Source organism: Leucopleurus acutus (assembly GCF_964270905.1).
Source record: "Leucopleurus acutus genome assembly, chromosome: 15".
NCBI classification, from domain to species: domain Eukaryota; kingdom Metazoa; phylum Chordata; class Mammalia; order Artiodactyla; family Delphinidae; genus Leucopleurus; species Leucopleurus acutus.
This window is the reverse complement of record NC_139157.1, coordinates 52,094,785-52,116,118: the sequence shown is the minus strand read 5'-3', so window position 1 is coordinate 52,116,118 and position 21,334 is coordinate 52,094,785. Positions and strand designations below refer to the sequence as shown.

Here is a 21,334-nt window from a genome sequence, read left to right as displayed (position 1 = left end):
AAAAAGTAAGTGTTTTAAAAAGTTACAAACTTTACATCACATTTCATTTTCTAAAAGCGTAAACAACCAAATCGCTGGCGAGATTTTTACATATGACCCTAAGAGATTCAGAACTCTGAGGGCTGTTATGACCGCACACAGGAGCAGATGGAATAAAAATCAAAGGAAACTTTGGCCAGTGGGAAAAGTGCTCACTATGGCCCTAAGAAGGAATTAGCTTTAAGTAAGCTCTTCACGCTGCCATCCCTCCACATGCTGAAAGTTCTACTCTCTCACAATTATTAAGATGATAAACAGAGTTTGAGCTACTAGAACAGGAGGTGCCACCACAATTTGCAAATCTGCTGTGAAAGAACAGCTTGAAAAAAACAATAGGCAATTTTCAGCAACTTTATAGACAAGTCCAAGCGCAGAGATGTTCATATCTTGTCCCTGCTTACGTGTGCATCCCCTGCGCTTGGCATGGAGGAGCTCGGCGGACTGCGCGGCCGCGTCGGGGCAGGTGACGTGAGAACGCTCTGGGCAGAGCAAGGTGATGACAGAGGGTGGGGTTGTGGCTATAAAATCAGTCTCTGCTCAGCTCAGCAGACAGGAAATGACTGGCAGAAACGTGTGCGTGCTAAATTTATTTCATGGAACTTCTAGTCTAAGCTGGAAAGGGACGGCTGGAAAAGAGTCGGGGCCTACAGGCACTCACCAAATAAGAGCCCACAGGCACCGAACTGAGTGTTTATTTAAACGACACTGACGACGGTCTTTCCTCGTGCGTGTCCTCTTTCTACCTTCAGGAAGGCTTCTGGAACTTTAGAAAACGGAAAGGTTTTCTCAATAACTGGCTGAATCTGTAAAACACAAGAAAGGTTGATGAGCAGGTGAGAAGAGCTGCGTGGGTCAAGTCGGGTGACGTCGGTGGTTGGTTGCGTCGCGTGCCCAGCCCGGACGGGCCTCTCTCCGGTCTGCGTGGTGCCCCCCGGGTCAGGAACTCGAGGCGGGCCGGCAAGACGGCTGCCCCCCGGCTTCTCCTGCCTCTTCGCGTCTCCGGTGTAAGGGAGCCCAGCCTGACCAGTAACCCTCCTCCGGCTCCACGCCGGGCGCCTCGCTCCCCTGCTCAGGGCCCTTCCACGGCGCCCGAGGCCAGCATCCCAAGGCCACTACCGTCCCAACCTCCACCCTCCGTGGACCCCGCGTTACCAAAATGGGCTAGCTGCCATTGTCTGAGCGTGGGGTGTGTGCCCCTCTGCGGCGTCTGCCAGGCGCCCGGCCCGGCCCCAACCCGAGCCTGCGGTGCGTCCTCTCCTTGAACCACCGCAGAGCCTGTGTGGCCCTCCTCACAGACGGCCTGCTACAGCCCAGTGCCCGTCTCAGGCACGCCGTCCTGCGTGGTAAACGCCAAAGAAGGCGTCCCAGGGTTCTCGCTGCGTATGTCCCTGTGGCCCCTCACAGGCAGTGCACAGAAGAGGGACAGATTGTTTCCATTTGTTGAATGTCTGGCCCATCTACTCAGTCAAAGCTTAGCGCACCTGTGGGCTAGTCACCTCTTGTATCCGCCCCCCAACACCCAGCACAATGCTAGGCACACAGCAGGAGCTTAGTAAGTGTCACTTAGGTGAAAACCAGTAAGATAACTGGGAAGCGAGAGTCTTGCGTGGGCTCTGTGGCCCTTCCCTGGCTGCAGCTGCCCTAGGGGCTTTGCTAAGCCACACAGCAGCTGGGTGGAACTTACAGGAACGCCAGCTCAGCCAGCGCATAAAGGCTTGAGTGCTGCCGGTTCTTTTTACTGTAGCGTTAGTACTGCCAGCAACCTCCTTTGAAACTAGGACCAGTTAGCGCCCTCTCCCTATGCACGGATCCAACTGAACTCATCCTTTTCAAAACTTCAAGCAAAAATCAGTAACTATCCACTGGCTCTTTCCACAGGCAGGTAGGTGTAAGTTGTCAGAAGGTATAAGCCTACGTCTCGCAACCCTCTCCCTTTTACAAGAGGAAGAAGTACGTGCTTTTGTGTTCGCATGCACCCGACAGACCTTGCTCTTGTGTGAATTTCACAGCCCTGCCACCAGAGAGCATCTCGGACTCCAAAAGTTCCCTTCTCCAGAGTTGAAAATTCTTTTGTACCCACAAACCACGATAAGCTCATAGAAGTCACAGCACATACTGTGCTCACTGTGTGCCAGGCACTCTTCCAAGCGCTCTGTATCTTTTACTTCGTTTAATCCCTACAACCACCTTATGAGGTAGGTACTATTATTCCCCTTTTACAGATGAATAAATTAAGGCGCAGAGTTAAGTTGCCCAACGTCCCATAACTGCTAAGTGGTAAAGCAGGATTCAGGCTGGTGCCAGAGTCTGTGCTCTCTCCACTGCGCACTAAGCCTTTCATACATCAGCAGCTGCTCTCTACATCTACTCCTGAAATCTTAAGGGGAGGGAAAGGTAGCTAAGGATTATGATGATTCATCACAGCCTGCACCCTGGCTGGCCTGCCTCATGCTAACAGACTGCGCCACCTGAGGATCCAGTCTCCAGGCCACCAGGACAGCAGTTGCGTGGTCCATAGGCCACCACTCCCACCTGCACCTGTGGACGACATCACTGATGAATAATCGTGGCACTCTCCAGCAAGCTGAGGGTGACCTCAACCTCCCCCAGCATGGTGGCCACTGTGAACGGAACAGATCTGAGCTGGCTTGTTAGAGGAAATCAGCTTGCCTTGTCTGGTAAAGGAGTGGAATGCATCCAAGTTGTTCCCTGCATGTCCCACCCAAAACCTCCCGAACCCGTCCCTCTCCTTCAAGCTGCTGGGACACTGCTTTCTGGATGCTGATTACTTGAAAAGGAATCACCTGAATGCATGTTTAAAATGCGGAGTCCTTGGTCTCCAGTTAGAACAACTAAATCAGAATCTCTAGGGGTGGAGGTGAGTTTTCTGCACGTCAGGGAGGGAATCACTGCAGCCTTTTGCCTTATGCTTAGGGTTCCTGACTTGTGTCATGCACATTCACCCACTCCACAGAGACTGTCTGCCCTCTAAGTTTCAGGCACTGACGCAGGGCAGGCACACAAAGCAGGCACCAGAGAGAGACGTCGAGAAAAGAAAGGAGGCAGGAACACCCGTTCGTTGTCACTGAGCACCGAGCACCGGCAGTGGCAGCGGCATTACGAGGGGTCACAAGGGAACGGGAATCCACCTGCTCCGCCCAGGATGAGCGGCCCGCCCACCTAGCTCCGCCCACTCTAGAACCTGACCGGAGAGACAGACCCTGAACTGATGACCCAGGCAGCCCACAGCGACGGCACACTTTAATCTGGCTGGTCAGGCCTATTGTGGCGGATAATCCCACAGGGCTGACTGTAGCATAACGGGCATTCAGGTCTTCCCGTAAGTGACAATGAAAAAGAGGCTTTCAATTAACAGGCAGGCAAAAGCCACCGTTGGCTGAATATACGGCAGCAAACGGAGATTAACGGGATAACGAGGCAGCGTCTACCCACAGCCTCGCGCCAGACCTGGAATGCTTGTTTGCTATGGACAAAGGGATCAGAGCAAAAATCCAGAGAGGGGAAAGAAAGGTTACTCACGGTGAGGTGGGGACATTATGTGATGACACTGCTGTAGTCTGGCCGGCTCAGGGAGCGCTGGTATAAAGCGGCGGGCTTGATACCACACTCGAGGGCGACATGGACGCGCGGGGCGCACGGCTGACCGGGAGTCCACGGCGGCAGCGTTCATCCCAGTCTCAGACCCAAATTCAGGCTCTCTGATTGTCCTTTCCCTTCCTAAACAAAGGCTGCACAAAACCAGGCCCCGGGGTTTGGCACCTGCTGCCTGACATCCCTCCCGTGAGAACAGGGACCATGGGAACCTCAGCCTCCCTGGTGTGGCCTCAGAAGGGCAAGCCTCCCTGCTTCTCAGGCAGAAACCCTCTCAGCACAGGAGCTTCGGAGAGCTGGTGGAGAGAGGATGGCACCCAGGCAGGCACGGTGGCCTGCAGAGAGGCTCTCCCTCCATCCCCACTTCCCTGCGCAAATCACAGAACGGTAGAGCTTAAAGCAGGGGAGCCTCTGAGCCAGCCTGTTGGATAGATTAGGAAACTGAAGCGCAGGTGTTTACATGCTAAGTGCAAGGTCAGAAGCTCTTAGCAGTGGAGCAGACTTAGGGTCCCAGACACCCGATGTCATCACTGCCTGGCATGGGGGAGGTAAGCCCAAGTCTGTCACCTCTTCCCCAGACCCTCGGCCGCAGCCTCCACAGGGCACAGAAACTGATCTCAGAGCGGGGGGAGTGCGAGGACACAGAGGCCGATGACAGAGATCCAGGGAGACCTAAAGGCCCCTGGCAATCCCTGTCCTCACGCCTGTGGACGGGCCCCGGCGCAGGGCGGCAGGACACAGTGCCAGCACCCCCCCCTCGGATAGGCGTGGCCCTGAGCTCTGCCACAGCATCAGTATTTCCTGGGGTGGGATAAAGGGGAAGAAGGGGGTTAAACTAAGCAGATACGAAGAAGGAAAAGGTGGGCTTTGCTCAGACTTGCTATTTCTGAACTTCCTGGCCCCAGATGGAAAACTCAAGGCTGGAAGATAGGAGGTGAGATTGAGCTGGGGGAGGATACTCTCCAAGGCAGTAAATGTGCACCCCAGGACTTGTCCCTAGGCCCCCCTAAAAACAGGCACTCCTTCTAGCCAGAAGGTGAGGGGAGAAACTCGGCCTACGTTTACCCATAGAAACAATTTTCAGTGGCATCTGAAAACTTCAGTAGCATCAAGGCTGTGAGGTACCTACCACATCTGGCAAGATAACACTCTCGTAGTGGTCCCAGGGATTCAGTCCCTAGCCGTTACATTCTTTTCTATGGGAGAAAAAATCCAGCTGCAAATAAGGAGTTCAAAGTTTTGGAATACAGTTCATTGCAAAACTAGGGCCTGGCCATCCCCAAGCGGGTCTGGGAAATCATTTGCCTCAGAACTTATTACACTGTCTCTAAAGCTGCACTGTCCAAAATGGTTAACCTCGAGCCACGCGGGGCTACTTAAATTTAAATTAATCAAAAGTAAATAAAATGAAAAATTGAGTCCCTCAGTTGCACTAGCCACATTTCAAGTGGTCAACAGCCACATACGGCTAGTGGCTACCACACTAGACAATGCCGACAGAGAACATTTCCATCACTGCAGAAAGTTCTAGTGGACAGCACTGCTCAGGATGTAATTCAGCGTGACCTACGCATCTCTCCACGCACTACTGGGCGAAGCAAAGTGCCCACTAGCCCTCAGTAACTTCTGAATTAGATTCAAATAACTTCCACAGGAACTATTCTGATGCTGGCTAAAATAAATAAACCGAGATACAACATCGCTCAACCGAGAAGCTTGGCTGGTCACCTAGGATCTTGAATGGACCTGGGGACTCCAATGGCCTTAATAAGTACACGAACCACAAGTGCGTACACACGCTCAACAAGATGAAAGGGTATGAAGGAACATCTCCCTCCCATACTTGATCCTCAGCCATCTAGTTCTCCTCCTCAGGTGCAGCAACCAGTATTGCAAGTTTCTTTCATGTCCTTTTTTTTTTAATAGAACTTTATTGGAGTATAATCGCTTCACAGTACTGTGTTAGTTTCTGTTGCACAACAAAGCGAATCAGCCATATGCATACACATGTCCCCATATCCCCTCCCTCTTGAGCCTCCCTCCCATCCTCCCTATCTCACCCGTCTAGGTCATCACAAAGCACCGAGCTGATCTCCCTGTGCTGTGCTGCTGCTTCCCACCAGCCAGCTATTTTACATTCAGTAGTGTATATATGTCCATGCTACTCTCACTTCACCCCAGCTTCGCCCTCCCACCCCACGTCATCAAGTCCATTCTCTATGGCTACCTCTTTATTCCTGCCCTGCAACTAGGTTCATCAGTACCTTTTTTTTTTTTTTTTTAGATTCCACATATATGCATTAGCATATGGTATTTGTTTTTCTCTCTTACTCTGTATGACAGACTCTAGGTCCATCCACCTCACTACAAATAACTCAATTTCATTTTTTTATGGCTGAGTAATATTCTATTGTATATGTGTGCCCCATGCATTGTGGTAGGCACCCCACCAAAAACAGTTTTCTAAATAGTATAAAAACAGGAAATGTTTATTGTGCTTAGGAGAAAATGCCAATAAACTTCAGGCATAAGGCACAGTGTTAGTAGCAGCCCATTAACCTCATTGTGCTAATTATAAATCATTTTTTTGTTTCACCCTACTGAATCACAAAACATCTTTGGAATGCCCAAAAAACTGATAACGTTGGGGCCCTGACAAGGAGAATCTCCATGACTGAGGGACAGGAGTCAAAGGAAGAGTCTATGAAATAACTTTTCCTACCTTTTGGATTTTGAATATTACAAATGTATTATTCATTCCAAAGCTTAAAGTATTTTAAGAGTAGCCTCATCTGGTTCATGGCCTCACACTGTCAAAAAACAACTCCAGCCCCTCTATCGGATACCTGCTAATTAGATTCATTAAGCAGTCAGCCAAAGGTTGGAAGGATTTCAGTGTCCTCGTCCAACTTTACAGTCTTTACTAACCACACAATGGGTAAGCAGATCTGTTCTGTTATCCTTTCCAACTTCCCAGTGTAGACAGGCAACAACCTCTCACACCCACAAAGAAGCAGGATGCACAGCACAGCTGGCCGCTTCGTGGATCCGGTGTCACATATCAACCGCCATAGTCCCAAAGCCCTTCACTGTCAGAAATGACTCCTGAGCCCAAATAACCCTGGTGAGAAGAGAATCAAAGGCCAGAGGAACATCTCCTCACTCACCCTTGGAGGAGGACACTTGAAGGGCATCATTATTTCTACCATGTCCTCTTTTAGCCATTCCACCAGTTATCTACCAAATTCAATAGGGACATGTACACAAACACCTCTCTTTGTTGCATAAATAGTAATTTCTAGGTAGAGAGAGCGTCACAATATTTTGAACACAAAAGAACAATGATAAGCATGTGGACAGTCTGGAGCCGACGTCAGGACAAGTGTGGTGACTTCTGGAGGACGGGGACCTCTCTAATGATGAGGCTGCATCCCCATTCAGCACTGTGCAGAACTATGGGCCGTGTTATCTGACGATGGCTCATTTCCTTCCTCCTAGAAATAAAATAAGCATCCCTGTGGGATATGGGGAGATCCCTACAGAGAGGCACACTGCAGCCACAACAAGGCTGAGCTCCTGTCTACCCAGTACACATCAAGACTTAGAAGTCTGAGAAGAGGCAAGCAAACTTGGAACCAAAATATTTGGGAAATAGTAGTGGGCCATTTTCTGTCATAAGTTCCTTGGCTGAAATAGAATAAAAAAACTAAATGCACAAAAAGCAGCCAGTAGTTCCTAAAAACATTTTTTTCCCAAACCAAAATGGGAAGATGAGATGGGCCAGCAAGGGGCAGGTGCCAACACAAGAAAACCCATTTCAAGGGGCTCTTTCTATATGGCTTAGCAAGGATCACGTGGTGTGATGCTAGACTTGCTCCAGACCCTTTCCCTGCCCAGTGTAAAATGACAAGTCAATTTAAGCTGAAGTCCTAGATCAGCTTCAAGCACGAAGAATGCAGCTTAATGGTGGGGAGGGAAAAGCACAGGACTGGGGTCAGAGGTATGAGTCCTGGTCCCACGTCTACAAATTTGAGCATGTCCCCTTATCCCTTTGAGCCAGTTTTCTCATCTATAAAATGAGAATCATTTTATCTATGACTTCATGCAACCCTCTAGGGTACATAAGCCTCTCCAATCATTTGGAGAAAAAATAATCATTATTATTTATTTTATTTATTTATTTTTTTACTTTTGGCTGAGTTGGGTGTTCGTTGCTGCCCGCGGGCTTTCTCTAGTTGCGATGAGCAGGGGCTACTCTTTGTTGTGGTGCGCGGGCTTCTCATTGTGGTGACTTCTGTTGTTGCGGAGCACAGGCTCTAGGCGCGTGGGCTCAGTAGTTGTGGCTCGCGGGCTCTAGAGCGCAGGCTCAGTAGTTGTGGCGCACGGACTTAGTTGCTCCGCGGCATGTGGGATCTTCCCGGACCAGGGCTCGAACCCGTGTCCCCTGCACTGGCAGGCGGGTTCTTAACCAATGCGCCACCAGGGAAGCCCTCCCTTCATTTATAATTCCATATAATTTCTCAATAAAATCCCGAATATCAGTACCAGAATATGAGTTTGCCTTCTGGGTTATTCTTCCAGAGGTGGCACGTCTGAGCCGTTAAAACCACGTAAGAAGTTAAATAGGCAGGTGGTAGCTAAGGAGTCTTTCAACTGCCATCAGCCCTAAGAGCCCTTTCGACACCCAAAAAGGGCTGACCAGGCTCCAAGCAGTAGTCCCTCCCCACCAAGTCCGCTGCAGGACAGACTCGAATAGACAGAAACACCAACCAGCTGTCTCTACCAAAATCGCCATCAATCCTGAATCACATCCTGCCCACTGACCCTCTCAGACATACCATTTATTTGCCGACGTTATTACACTGGCCTGGGAACAGGAGACCCAAGGGACCTAACTTCTAGTCCAGTTCTGTTTAGATTCCACAGCGTTTGATCTCCTTGCTCATCTGGAAATCTGCTTGCCTCCAAAGCAGCCTCACCCTCGGACTAAAGAAGCTCAAGAAGCAATTCAGCTGTAAACTCACAAGTGTGTCCCCACCTTTGTGCAACAGTTGCCTTCACGGTGCCTTCTCTTCAGGACCATTATCAAAATAGCAGCAGCCCAGCTGCAGATCCCAGCTCTGCTACCATGTAACCAAGCGTCTTTGGGAAAATCACATAAGCGCTCTGGGCCTGCCTCTCATCTGCAGACCAAAGGGGCTGCACTAGATGGTGTACGCTCTGCCTCAAATGCAGCAGTCTATGGCTATGAGTCCCATGGGGACAGAACCCAAAACACAGCACTTAAACTCGGCGTGTAAGGCAGTGTGGACATCGGCCGAGCCTACCTCTGCGGAGTTCCCATTGACTAGGCTTGCTGGGCAGGTCACCAAGGTGACAAGGGACGCCCTGGCAATACACTTACCTTTCCCGCATCCACCAGTTCTGCAATGTCATCTAGATATGGACCACTGGCCATGAAAAAAGCCCAGCGATAATGGACTCCTTGCCAGAAATGCTAAAAAGAAAACAAAACGTGTCAAATATAGGAAAGGATGAAATCTGACAAAACGCAAATTTTGGGAAAAGTATTGCCTGCATGACTAAGACAGACAAACTGCTTTCCCATTTCATGCTGCCACAATGAGCTGTACACCCAGCACCTCAGCACAGTGACTGACAGACAGTGGATGCTCCGTAAATGTTTCATAAATAAGTGAATGAACAGAGATATACCCATGTGAACTCGGGCTTCTCCCCCAGGTTGTGACTGACAAGCAAGTAAGCACAGGAAAGCCCTTCTTAAAATGACAGTCTTATCTTACACACTCAGTTTCTTCCCTAGAACATATGAGGGGCTGAGACCTCTAGACTTTCCCTACCAAGGTTTGAATAAAGCCCTGAGGCACCAGAAAAGAGCCTTCACCTAATCCAAGAATGCTTTAAGGGCAGTACGGGACCAACATATGATCTTAAACAAGAATCCAATCAAAACATTTTTTTCCGGCTCCGAGAGGAATTAAGACAGCTTTAAAGACAAAACAAAGCATAAAGTTCCTCATGCATGGTGGCTGGATCTTCCCCTATAGTTATAGCAAGTCCCAAGCCACCTAATCTACTGTGGGGCAAAATGCCCCCTGGTGAAGACAGGCAAAAATCGTACACCAAGAGGGTTCATGACCACTCTACTGCCATAGCCACTTTGATTATTATTCTTTATGTCGGAGGTAGGGTAGGCCATTATCAAAACAGCAAGTGAGCTGAGGTTCTCAGTGATACCTCAACGACCTGCCCAACTAAACTTCATCAGACGGGAGCGACCCAGAGGCAGGTGGGGGGCCAGCCAGTACCTCCCCACCACCTCCCTCCCTGCACCTGCCCCAACTGCTGGGCGAGCTCAGACTTTCTCCACTGAGCTCACCGCACAATCTCAGCATGATGATCAGCTACCATCACGCATGAAGCCGGCAGGTGCATGGAACTCCCCTGCTACTCTACCTCAGGCCTTGACAGTTGTGTTATTTAGGGCAAGCTACCACTTTCAGCCTGTTTCCCGGCCTGCAGAATGGAGGTACCACCACCCAACTGACAGGGGGGCTGGAGGGACTAAATGAGAATGTATGTAAGGTACCTGACACATCGAAAATATTTGATAAATATTTACCTAGTGCTGAAAGTAAAGCTTACTGAGGAAAGCCTGGGGCAATGCAAATAGAGTTTAAGATTGCGGAGAGACAGACAAACCCAAGCTGTGGTCGAGGCAGAGCTCCGCAATGAGTGCGCCAGGAACAGCCTACTGGTTTGGCTGAGTGACCCTTATTGTCTAACCTGGAGCAACTTGTAAGAGTTAAAGGGGTCACCACTGATCATTATCTCAGGACCACAGATGTAAATAGAGCCAAGCTCACCCTAGAACAGGTATGACAAGCCCTCGGGGTAGCAGGGCAGAGCCTGGGCTAACGCAAGCCTCCAGGTAGCTTGCTCTTGGCCCAGAGTGGTCTCGATATGCTGTTCAAGTACTATCATCTTCTCTGCGTGTCAGAGCATGAAAGAGGTCAGGAAGCATTGGTCTAGACAACTAACTTAAAAACAAACAAACACACACAAAAAAACATTTGAAGGCTTAGGTGGCTAGACACCAGAGCCACTGGGACTGTCCCAAGCTTAGAGCAGGTCCAGTTAATTGCAATCACAGAAGACCTGTTCATGTACTTCTCCATAGGGCCGGTTTTACAGACTATAATTAAAACCTTCTGATCACTGTTTAGAGTTTTAAAGAGGAACAGCGGTGGTCATAACTGCCATATCTGTAATTCCTTTACAGCAGGCTGCCCCGTAAAGTGAAACATTTGGTCTGCAACAGCAGAATTTTTATATTCTGCTCTAAGAGGTCTGTGTAGGTTTTCCAGGCCATTACAGGAGAGAGTAAACCAAAGCAGGCAGGCATTACAATGAGGCTTTAACTGTGCACATTCTCAGAAAGACATCAGAAACTACTTAAAAGGTTTTCACGTGAGATTACCACTATCATCTTTCAGGACGGGGGAAAGGGAAACGAAGAGAGCTATGCCTGTCTTACTCTCGGAGGATAGCTCTGAAGCTTAACTTGTAAGAGGTCTCACTGCAATTCAAACTGTGAAATTTTATGGAAAACTTAAACTTATATCTTAAAGCAGGTGGGAAGCCCGAGTTTCATGAAAAGAGAAAGAAGAGACAAAGGACAGCTAAGATTCCTTCCTCCACCACAAAGCGCCCCGTGGACACTGCTGCTGGCTGCCGTCTGAACCAAGTGAAACTAAAGAACCCGGAGCACAGCGCCCGGTTTGTTCACTCCTATCACCCAGACCCAGCTCCTAAGGACTGGGCAGCAGCCTCCTCCGTCACAGCTCTCCTTCACCACCTCCAAGGACTTAGTACACAGCATTCAAGAGACCAAAGTCCTCAACTTCACCCCTCAAAAGGTTCCAAATTAATTTCGAGAATCAAGGAGAAGCTAAAGAGAATTATCAAGCCAGTCATCTTGCAAATACATGGCAGTGCTGGCTAGGTCGACGTGACTCACAACCTTTTCACCCTTGAGGAACCTTCTACTGCCTTTTTCCTGAGCCTGAAGTATTTTGTCTAATTAAAAAAAGAAACAATGTATATTTTCTTGTCACTTATTCCATTTCAACACTAATTTAGATTTTAAACCAATAAGCTACAATTACCAACAGTGCATAACATGAAATTATAAGCCTCTGTCACCACTGTCATGTCGGGTAGAGAGCAGACTCTGGAGCTCTGCTGTCAGTCCTGTACTAGGGCTGACCTGCACTAGTCTTGAAGGCCCACCATGCACGGGATGTGTTCAGTTGGGTGACATAGCTCCTTACGGCCCTGTTAACAAAATCAGGCTGACGAATCAAATCTTTGAAACCCCCAGAATGCCATCAATAGTTAGAGTTTCTGATTCACATGGGACATGTACTGTCAAGACAAGTTGATACAATTCCAGAAGAAGCATGATGGTTCCATTAGTCTTTGTAGGCTCACTGACGGAAGAATACAATCTCCTTCAGTTTCTTTTTTTTTTGATTAATTAGTTAATTTATTTTTTGGCTGAGTTGGGTCTTTGTTGTTGCACGTGGGCTTTCTCTAGTCGCGGTGAGCGGGAGCTACTCTTCATTGCAGTGCACGGGCTTCTCACTGCGGTGGCATCTCTTGTTGCGGAGCACGGGCTCTAGAGCACAGGCTCAGTAGTTGTGGCGCACAGGCTTAGTTGCTTCACGGCATGTGGAATCTTCCCGGACCAGGGCTCAAACCCGTGTCCCCTGCATTGGCAGGTGGATTCTTAACCACTGTGCCACCAGGGAAGCCCCTTCCTTCAGGCTTTTGAAATTCAAAAAAATTCCCATGGACCTCTAAAGGTCCGAAAGCCCCAGTCTGGGAGTCACTGGCATATCCCAGTGTTACTACCATGAAAACAGCCAGCTCTATGCTGTCTTAATGAAGCTTCTGCCTTCATATACAAGAGACTGTATGTATTAAGACAGTGAAACAGAGAGCCATCAGGTGCAGACAAGAAAAAAGCGGAAGGTGTATCAGATGGAATCAGGAGCGGTAATAATAGCTGATAATAAAGGTTAACATTTAACGGGCCTTCCCTGGTGGCACAGTGGTTAAGAATCCGCCTGCCAATGCAGGGGACATGGGTTTGAGCCCTGGTCCGGGAAGATCCCACATGCCATGAGCAACTAAGCCCATGTGCCACAACTACTGAGCCTGCGCTCTAGAGCCCACGAGCCACAACTACTGAGCCCGTGTGCCACAAGTACTGAAGCCTGCGCACCTAGAGCCCGTGCTCCACAACAAGAGAAGCCACCGCAATGAGAAGCCCACTCGCCGCAACGAAGAGTAGCCGCCACTCACCGCAACTAGAGAAAGCCCTCACGCAGCAAAGACCCAACGCACCAAAAATAAATAAATTTTTAAAATAAATAAATAAAGGCTAACATTTAATAAGAACGTCTTGGGTACCAGGCATTGTGCCAAGTTCTTCACATGGGTGGATTATCTCATTTAATCCTTACAACATACAGTAAGGGAGATACACCATTAGCCTCATTTCTCAGGTGAAGATGTTGAGGCTTAGTGACGCTAAGTAACTTGCACGGGGCTACACAGCTACCAAGTGGAGGCCAGAATTTGTACCCCGTCAGTACGTGACTCCAGAGCCCTGCTTGCAGCCACTGTGCTGTGCCGGCTCCTTGAGAAAAGAAACTGGCTAGGAGGAAACCAAATTCCAGAAGCCCCAGGCGCCTGCTTGCTCTCACCAACCAAGACTCTCCCCCTACCTTCAATGTCTTAGAGCCCACGGTGACGCCTGTCTGCAACATGCCATCCGCTATGCCCAACCGGTCCATGTTCAGGAGGAAAGGAGTCACCAAAGTCACATACGTGGCTCCTGACCACTTCTTGAGAAAATTTAGAGCCCATGTTTCGGTGGATCCACCAACACTGTCGAGAATAAAGTCAAACCTGGAGAGAAAGAATCAAATCAAAACATCCTGGTCAGCCTTTATCCAGGGCTCCAAGCCGCCTTCACTCCCAGTGCCGGTTAGCTACAGGGTTTGTTTCCGTGACAGCCCGCAGACAGCAGGGGTGGATCCCGGACAAAGGAGAAAAGGGCACACCCACTTACTGGATCTCTGGGTTTTCTCCACCGTAAGTCAATGTCATTTTTTTAAATCATAAAATCATATCATTTTCAAATACTTTAAGAATGACTTAAACAAGTGGTTTTCAACCAAGGGTGATTTTGGCCCCCAGGAGACATATAAGGCAATGTCTAGAGACATTTTTAGTTGTGACCATTGGGGGAGGCGGTGGCAAGGGGGTACTGGCATCTAGAGGCCAGGGACGATGATAAACATCCTACAACGCACAGAACAGCCCCTCACAACAAAAAATTATCCAGCCCAAAATGTCAGTAGTTGAGAAACTAAGGTTGCCAAGGCTGAGAAGCCCTGACTCAAGCTTTATAGAAAACTGCAAAGCTATCCATCCAATGTGAAGTCAAAGTACTCTTTCGTTCACATGAATACTTGAGAGAAAAGTGTATTAGGTTTTGACCCACACAAGTCATTTGCTTGCATTCCCTCCACAATCAGAACCGCTTGTAGAAGCATCCTCTTCACCTTATGGAATTTTCTTCTTTTGGTTTCATGCACATCAGCACAAAGCAAAAGAGAAATCAACAGCCTGCTCTCAGTCTTCAGCTCTGCTCTAACATGCCAAAAAAATGCAGTCATGATGGAATGCGCAGGAACTGACAGATATTCAGCTCCTTAAATCTAACCTAAAACTGCTATAATTGCTACATTCTACTTAAAGGGGATAAAACCCAATGAAGCTTTAAAATACTTTAGAAAACAAAGGTCTGTTTAGAGAATGCGTGCTTACATATTAAGCAAATTAACAGAGGAACTCCTTTTGGTAAGTCCCTTTTCCCTCCTAAGTTCGTCTGGATGAACGTCAAAGCTTCTAAAACCAGCTTTGGCCAACTTTGTGGCTCTTGAGTTCTTTCATGGGACTAAAGAAGGGCAAATAAAAATTAAAAGATATGAAGTGCAGGAGAATGACCTTACTAGATGACTATTCTCATTAGAAAAGAACAGAAAAATTCTTCTTCATGAGTTTACGTTTCTGCTTAAGTTTCTACTTTTAAGTTCCTATTTCATTCCCAAATTTTGGATAAACAAACACGATGGCACTTAATTTAGATAAAACTTAAGGGCAGCCTGGTATTACAGAACTGGCACTGCCTGCAAAAAGAAGTCCAGAGACCAGGCTCTAGACCCAGCTCTCCCACCAATGATTAAGTGGCATGACCCTGAGCATGAAAAAAACTCCTAAATCCTCTGCCCCTTATTTTCTCGACTATAATGCCATAGAGAAGGACTGAAGGATTTCAAAGCCCTTTCCTGCTGTAAAATCCTAGGATTCAAATCCAAAAGGCTGCTGTTTGGAAGGAGGAACACATTTATTCTAGGTGGATTAAGAGGCCAACCTCCAGGCAGAAGTTACAAAGATCAATTTTAACTAAAGCAATCATTAAAAAAACAATAGCCTGCATTTGCGAGCTGGTGAGGTCCCCTGACTGGACAAGAGCAAGCAGAAGGGGCAAGGCCGCCGGGCGGAGACTCGGAGGAAGAGAGTGAGGTGCAGGGTGGGAGGCTAGCCTGAGCGCGCTCTCGCCTTCACCCGTCAGGGTCTCTATTCTCTGGCAAAAGATTCCAGACATGCAAAAAACTCAAGGTGGATGGGGGGAAAGGGTGGGCCTTGGCCTGTCTCTGCTGCTATTTCTAGAAGCAGCAGACGAGAGGTGACTGACCGAAACTACCACTATCTGGAAGCCTCGGTTCTGCCACACAGGCAGGGATCTCCTCAAGGGACAGCGTTAGTCCTCAAATGTGCCGTAGAGCGTGTTCCTGCCACAGGGGCTTTACATTGGGTGTTAGCTCCACCTGGAACAAGTGCTCCTCTCCTAGATTCCCTCGACAAGTCATTAAACAAATATTGACTGTAGGTCACTTCACCATCCCCGGGTGGAGGGGGACACAGCAGGGAACAAGACCCCTGCCCCCAACAAAAAGAAGTCCTATCCTCCTGGCTTGCTCCCAAAGCCTCTGCCCAAATGCCTCACTTAGAGGCATTCTTCAACCACACCATCGCAAACAGCCTCCTCCTTCTAAAACAGCCTTTCTTTCCCCCTTTCGCTGCATCAGTGTTCTTGAGAGCACTAACCACTAGAATACAAGCCCACGAAAGGGGGCAATGTGTCTTGTTGGCCACTGCGTCTTAGCCTGTGCTTAGAACACTGCCGAGCAGGAAGGGACATTCCATAAAGAGCTCCAGGACGATGAGTGGCTGGCTGCTCCCGGCTGTACAGCCAAACATCTACTGTTGGGAGTTGGGGTGCTGGCTGAGAGGCTGGGCTGTGTCAGATAGGGGCTCCCTTTGTCTCCTTTTTTTTTTAACGCATGAAAATATACTTCTACTTAAAGTGGGCAAGAATAATTAGCTTCTGAAAACTAATTTAAAAAAGGAAAAATCTTTGAAATAGAAGCAGTAAAACAGCTTTCCAAATACTCCTCAGGCACGCTCTCTACTGCAGCTTTGCCTGGGCTGGGTGAAGACCAGATTCCTAAGCACCTCCGTCCCTGCCCGAGCCACAGTCAGGAGGGACAGGGCCTGAGAGAATTCCTGAATCCGCTCTCACTTGGTACACTCCGTCAGACCACAGCCTGGCATTCAGACGCACCGAGAACATCCACGGAGTCCCATTACTGATATCTATACTGCCTTTGCTTCTCTGAAACCCTCATTATGAAGCCAAAACACCAATCATGTATTTCACGTACTGCTCTATGTTCTTTTTGTGGTGTCAAATGCCCCTGGAGGGAATACACTTCCAGTGTTGCCTTTGGACCTATTACACACGAGCAATAAAAGGAAGTTAACTTAAAAATTAGCAAAAGGGGGCTTCCCTAGTGGCGCAGTGGTTGGGAGTCCGCCTGCCGATGCAGGGGACGCGGGTTCGTGCCCCGGTCCGGGGGGATCCCGCATGCCGTGAAGCGGCTGGGCCAGTGGGCCGTGGCCGCTGGGCCTGCGCGTCCAGAGCCTGTGCTCCACGGCAGGGGAGGCCACAACAGTGGGCGGCCCGCGTGCCGCAAAAAAAAAAAAAAAAAAAAAAAAATTAGCAAAAGGCTAGGTAGGCAAAATGTCTTCCTCAGTACAAATTTCATTCCACGATCATGCTGTATTAACATCTGGAGTTAAAACAGAAACCAACCTAAATAACCTCTGGAGACATGGAGTGTTTTCGTAGATTCTTGTCTAAGACTCCAACATGACAGTAAGGCCACCCAACCATCTCAGGCTTGCATTATCAGCTGTCTTTGTTCCCACCTTCCCAATATGAACATTGTTTGAATACATACGGCTTTAAATATTTCAACTGCTCTTCCATATTTCCGGATTTGTAATCAATTACATCATCTGCCCCGAGCTTCCTTACAAGTTCACTGGCATCCTGAGAGCAGACTGCTGTCACATGAGCATCCCACGCTTTCATTACCTGCCCAAAAAAGGGAAAAAAAGGGGGGAGGGGAGTAGAAAAACTGAATTAAATAAAAAATAGTTGGCACCATGTATACATAGATCAGGTTAATCTCTAGACAATTCTAAGTGCTCTGTCTTAACAAGAGCTACAGGAAGCTATCTGCCAGAGACTAGTAAAATGATTAAACTTTTGTTCACTAAGAAAAATCCAAGAAATAGATCTCATTTTCCGTGGACGAGACAGTTAGTCGCCTTGCTGTCATGAAGTTATAACCAATCCAATTATAGAAGGGCTCAGTGCCTCACCAGCATCAGAAAAGACAGGAGTTGATGGCCTTAAGCTCAGCATTTTCAATGATGACAAAGGAAAATGGGAAAAAAAAAAATCATGTCCTCAGAAGATGAATATTTAAAATGCGCCCAAAACATAAAAACGCAACATCTCTTCATTTGTATCTCCAGTAAGTGTTAGTATAATCTTGAGTCAGACAACTGGGTAATCAGGTACTGGGTAATAAATGAAAGGTGCTCTTAAAAAGAGGGGAAGAAGGGACTTCCCTGGTGGTCCAGTGGTAAAGAATCCATCTTGCAATGCAGGGGACACGGGTTTGATCCCTGGTCGGAGAACTAGCAATCCATGTGCCGCGGGGCAACTAGGCCCGTGCACAACTGCTGAGTTCGTACACCTCAACAAGAGAGCCCATGAGCCGCAAACTGCGGAACACATGCGCCACAACTAGAGAGAGAAAACCCACAAGCCACAACTAGAGAGAGGCCCACAAGCCACAACTAGAGAGAGGCCCACACGCCACAACTAAGAAGCCCGCGCTCTGCAAGTAAGACCCACCACAGCCAAAAAAAAAAAAAAAAAAAAAGAGGGGAAGAAAACATGGCCATTTTACTTTTTTTTTTTTTTTTTTTTTTGCGGTACGCGGGCCTCTCACTGTTGTGGCCTCTCCCGTTGTGGAGCACAGGCTCCGGACGCGCAGGCTCAGCGGCCATGGCTCAAAGGCCCAGCCGCTCCGCGGCATGTGGGATCTTCCCGGACCGGGGCACGAACCCGTGTCCCCTGCATCGGCAGGCGGACTCTCAACCACTGCGCCACCAGGGAAGCCCCATTTTACTTTTAAAACATGCATCAGGTCCTCTCCTTTGGAGTAAAAAGACCTAAATAAATGGTTTGGAGGATTTAAAATGCAGATACCTTATATTTTAAAAATAATATATTTTAAAATAACTAGACTTAAAAAAAAAGGATTCAGGATTAAGTATCCAGAAAGCATCATGCTCCAAAATGACTACAGTTCCTTTCTATGATGACAATTTGATGGAATTAAAAGGGGGCCATCAGCAGCAGAATTTGAGAACAGTTACTTGAAGTTCACTGAGAAATTTTCAAATGGGCAGTTACAGGTCATAACAAATCAGCTGTTTTCTCACTCCTGTCCTCGATACCAATTCCTGAACTTCCCTAATATAAGTTGCAGAGGTTCACTAGAATATACGAGATCTGTGTTTGTTCTGTTCACTACTGAATCCCCATTCTGTGGTACACACAGATGCTGGAGATCTGTTAAAAACAAAAAACAATAAAGGATTGAAAAACTACTCACAATCTTATCTCTCACTTTTAAAAAGTAATACTGACCAGGGAATATGCCCTGGAAATCTGAGGGGAATTAAAACATTTAGGGACTGACATGATATATGATAGTTTAGGTTTATGGGCCACAAACAGAAACACTTGAGTATAATGACATGTTGCTTTCAACAGCAAGTCCCAAACTAAATTCAAATATGTGAAGAATACAATCCAAGATAACCATCCAGTATCTGTATAAAAAAAGAAACTGTCAAGGAAAAAGGAAATTGTGTTCTAAGCACCTACATTTGTGTTTTCCTTAAACAGCATTAAATCCTCAGGAAGAATCTGTCATATCTTGAAACAGTTCAATGAATTTTTTTCCAAATTTCTAGATTTTCCTCTCCCACTTAGAACCATCTAATATCTTTGCACACTACTAAAAGGTTTTAAAACAGCTTTAGTTGTTTTACTATTTTATGTAAACTAAAACACAAGTATAAGAGACGTCCGTAAGGCAGACACCACTCAGACAGAGACAGCAAGCTGGCTGCCACTCCAAAAGCTCTTCCCTGTGCCTGGTCCCCACACAAGTCACCGTTACCCCGATATTTATAGTAATCACCTCCTTGCATTAAAAAAAAAAAAGGTTTTATCACCCATATATGCATTCCCTAGATACCATAGTTTAGTCTTACCTACCTACCTATCGATTTATTTGACTGTGCTGGGTCTTAATTGCAGCGCTCAGGATCTTCGTTGCAACATGTGGGATCTAGTTCCCTGACCAGGGATCAAACCGGGCTCCCTGCATTGGGAGTGTGGAGTCTTAGCCACTGGACCACCAGGGAAGTCCCTATCCCCTTCACTTTCTTAAAATTTATCTGTGAAAGAATCTAGGCCATGTGACCTGCAGAGTTTTTCCCACTGGAAACTCTGGAATTTCTGATTGCACACCTGGTACAGTTCTACCTGTTACTCTGTCTCTTCTGTTTCAATCCATTTAGCAAGACTATGAATAGTGTCTGGCAAAATTATAGGATGCATAGCATATCTGGTTGTTGCCCTTTTTATTATCTCAGTGGCTGTCTACTGGTGGTTGCAAAATGGTGATATTCTCTCTCCTTTTTTCATTTAGTAGTTGAAATACTTTTATAAAGAAACACCTCTCCTCGTATATTAGTTTACTCAGGTGTACAGTTCACATAGAAAAGGCCAATAATTTTTTCCTTTTTTCAGTTTATAAAATAATAAATTGGTTTCCTATCATCTTCCAAAAGTGACCACTTTTTTAAAAATATCATCATGAACTCATGGATTTAAACATAGTTGAAGGATTTCAATTCACTGTAATTATCATTATGATTACTGAATCTCAAATTGTCTTCTTTGACGATCTTTGGGAGTTTCTTCAAGTTGGCTCCCGAGTCTTTTTGACATGGCTCAACTAGTCTTTACTAACTTCCTTGCTATTAATATATTCTAGGCTCATTCTCGTACATTTTGCGCCCTAGATCTGGAATCTGCCGTTTCTCCAAGGCGCTGCATTTTTTCTGTGTGTAAGTAATATTTCAAGAGACAGCTTTACATACGTACATATACAAAATATCTCTTGAGTTCATATTGATACTTCCAATTCAAATTCCAGACTGTCAAGCTTTTACTTAACCTCTTTTCTGTTACATCTGTATCTCCTTTCCTCCACTCCTAAAACCCTGGTTGTCAAAGACAAAGGGGATGACAGAATTAAAATATGCCATAAATACCCAACTGTTCCACTGTATATTACAACATAACAGTCTCTGAATAATAGTACTAATATCACTACCAATATGATTAATGAAAGGATTCAAATAATTTTAATATATGCTCTCTGTTCCTCCGCTTTTTAAAAACAGCTGTACTGTTTACCTTGTCAGAGCATATGGCTGTTACACACTATACTCTCTTTTTCTAAGCCCTCATTTAGTTTTAGTTCTACAGATAACTTTATATTTAACATTTACCACCAGTCCTTGGTTCGATGTCTCTCTGGCCATTTTAGTTTTCAGAAGCTCATTTTCTAGTAGATTTCTCAGAAAGGGATCAGAAGAACATATTCCCCAAGTTCTTGCATGTTATTCACAGTTCATATGTGCCCTTTAGTGTTTGGAGCCCAGTTTTGCTGTATATAAAATTCTTAGCATATTCCTTCTCGAGTGTCTTAAATATGTTACTCCATCCCTGCTGCCTCCACTAGCATTAAAGCACTGCTGTCAAAAAGTCTGCTGATAATTGAATTTTACTTACATGTCATATGCTCTTTTTTTAAAAAAATAACATTTTTTTTCTTAAAAAAAAAAACAACTGGTGTATAAAGCAGAAACTAACACACTATTGTAAAGCAATTATACTATTTTTTTTAAAAAAAAAAGAATCGGTCCCAAAAGGGAAATGTGAAGGCAGTACTATGGAGAAACTTCCTCTACTTAACCACTTGACTCAATTCTAGATCATAAAGGCCAAGTTTGACTTTAA

The 21,334-nt window shown here is 46.7% G+C and overlaps 1 protein-coding gene across 1 annotated transcript in view; it reads right to left on the bottom strand.

Annotated features, from left to right (window-relative positions):
- Positions 1 to 78: 78 nt before the first annotated feature.
- RTN4IP1 (reticulon 4 interacting protein 1) overlaps positions 79 to 21,334 on the bottom strand; it is a 43,956-nt gene continuing 22,700 nt past the window's right edge. Inside the window, exons 6-9 of the mRNA XM_082855640.1 lie at positions 17,115 to 17,251; positions 13,467 to 13,650; positions 9,056 to 9,148; positions 79 to 842 (exon numbers count right to left, since the gene is read on the bottom strand). Coding sequence (XP_082711766.1) covers positions 735 to 842; positions 9,056 to 9,148; positions 13,467 to 13,650; positions 17,115 to 17,251 — 522 coding nt within the window. The 3' untranslated portion in view covers positions 79 to 734. The remainder of the gene's footprint in view (positions 843 to 9,055; positions 9,149 to 13,466; positions 13,651 to 17,114; positions 17,252 to 21,334) is intronic.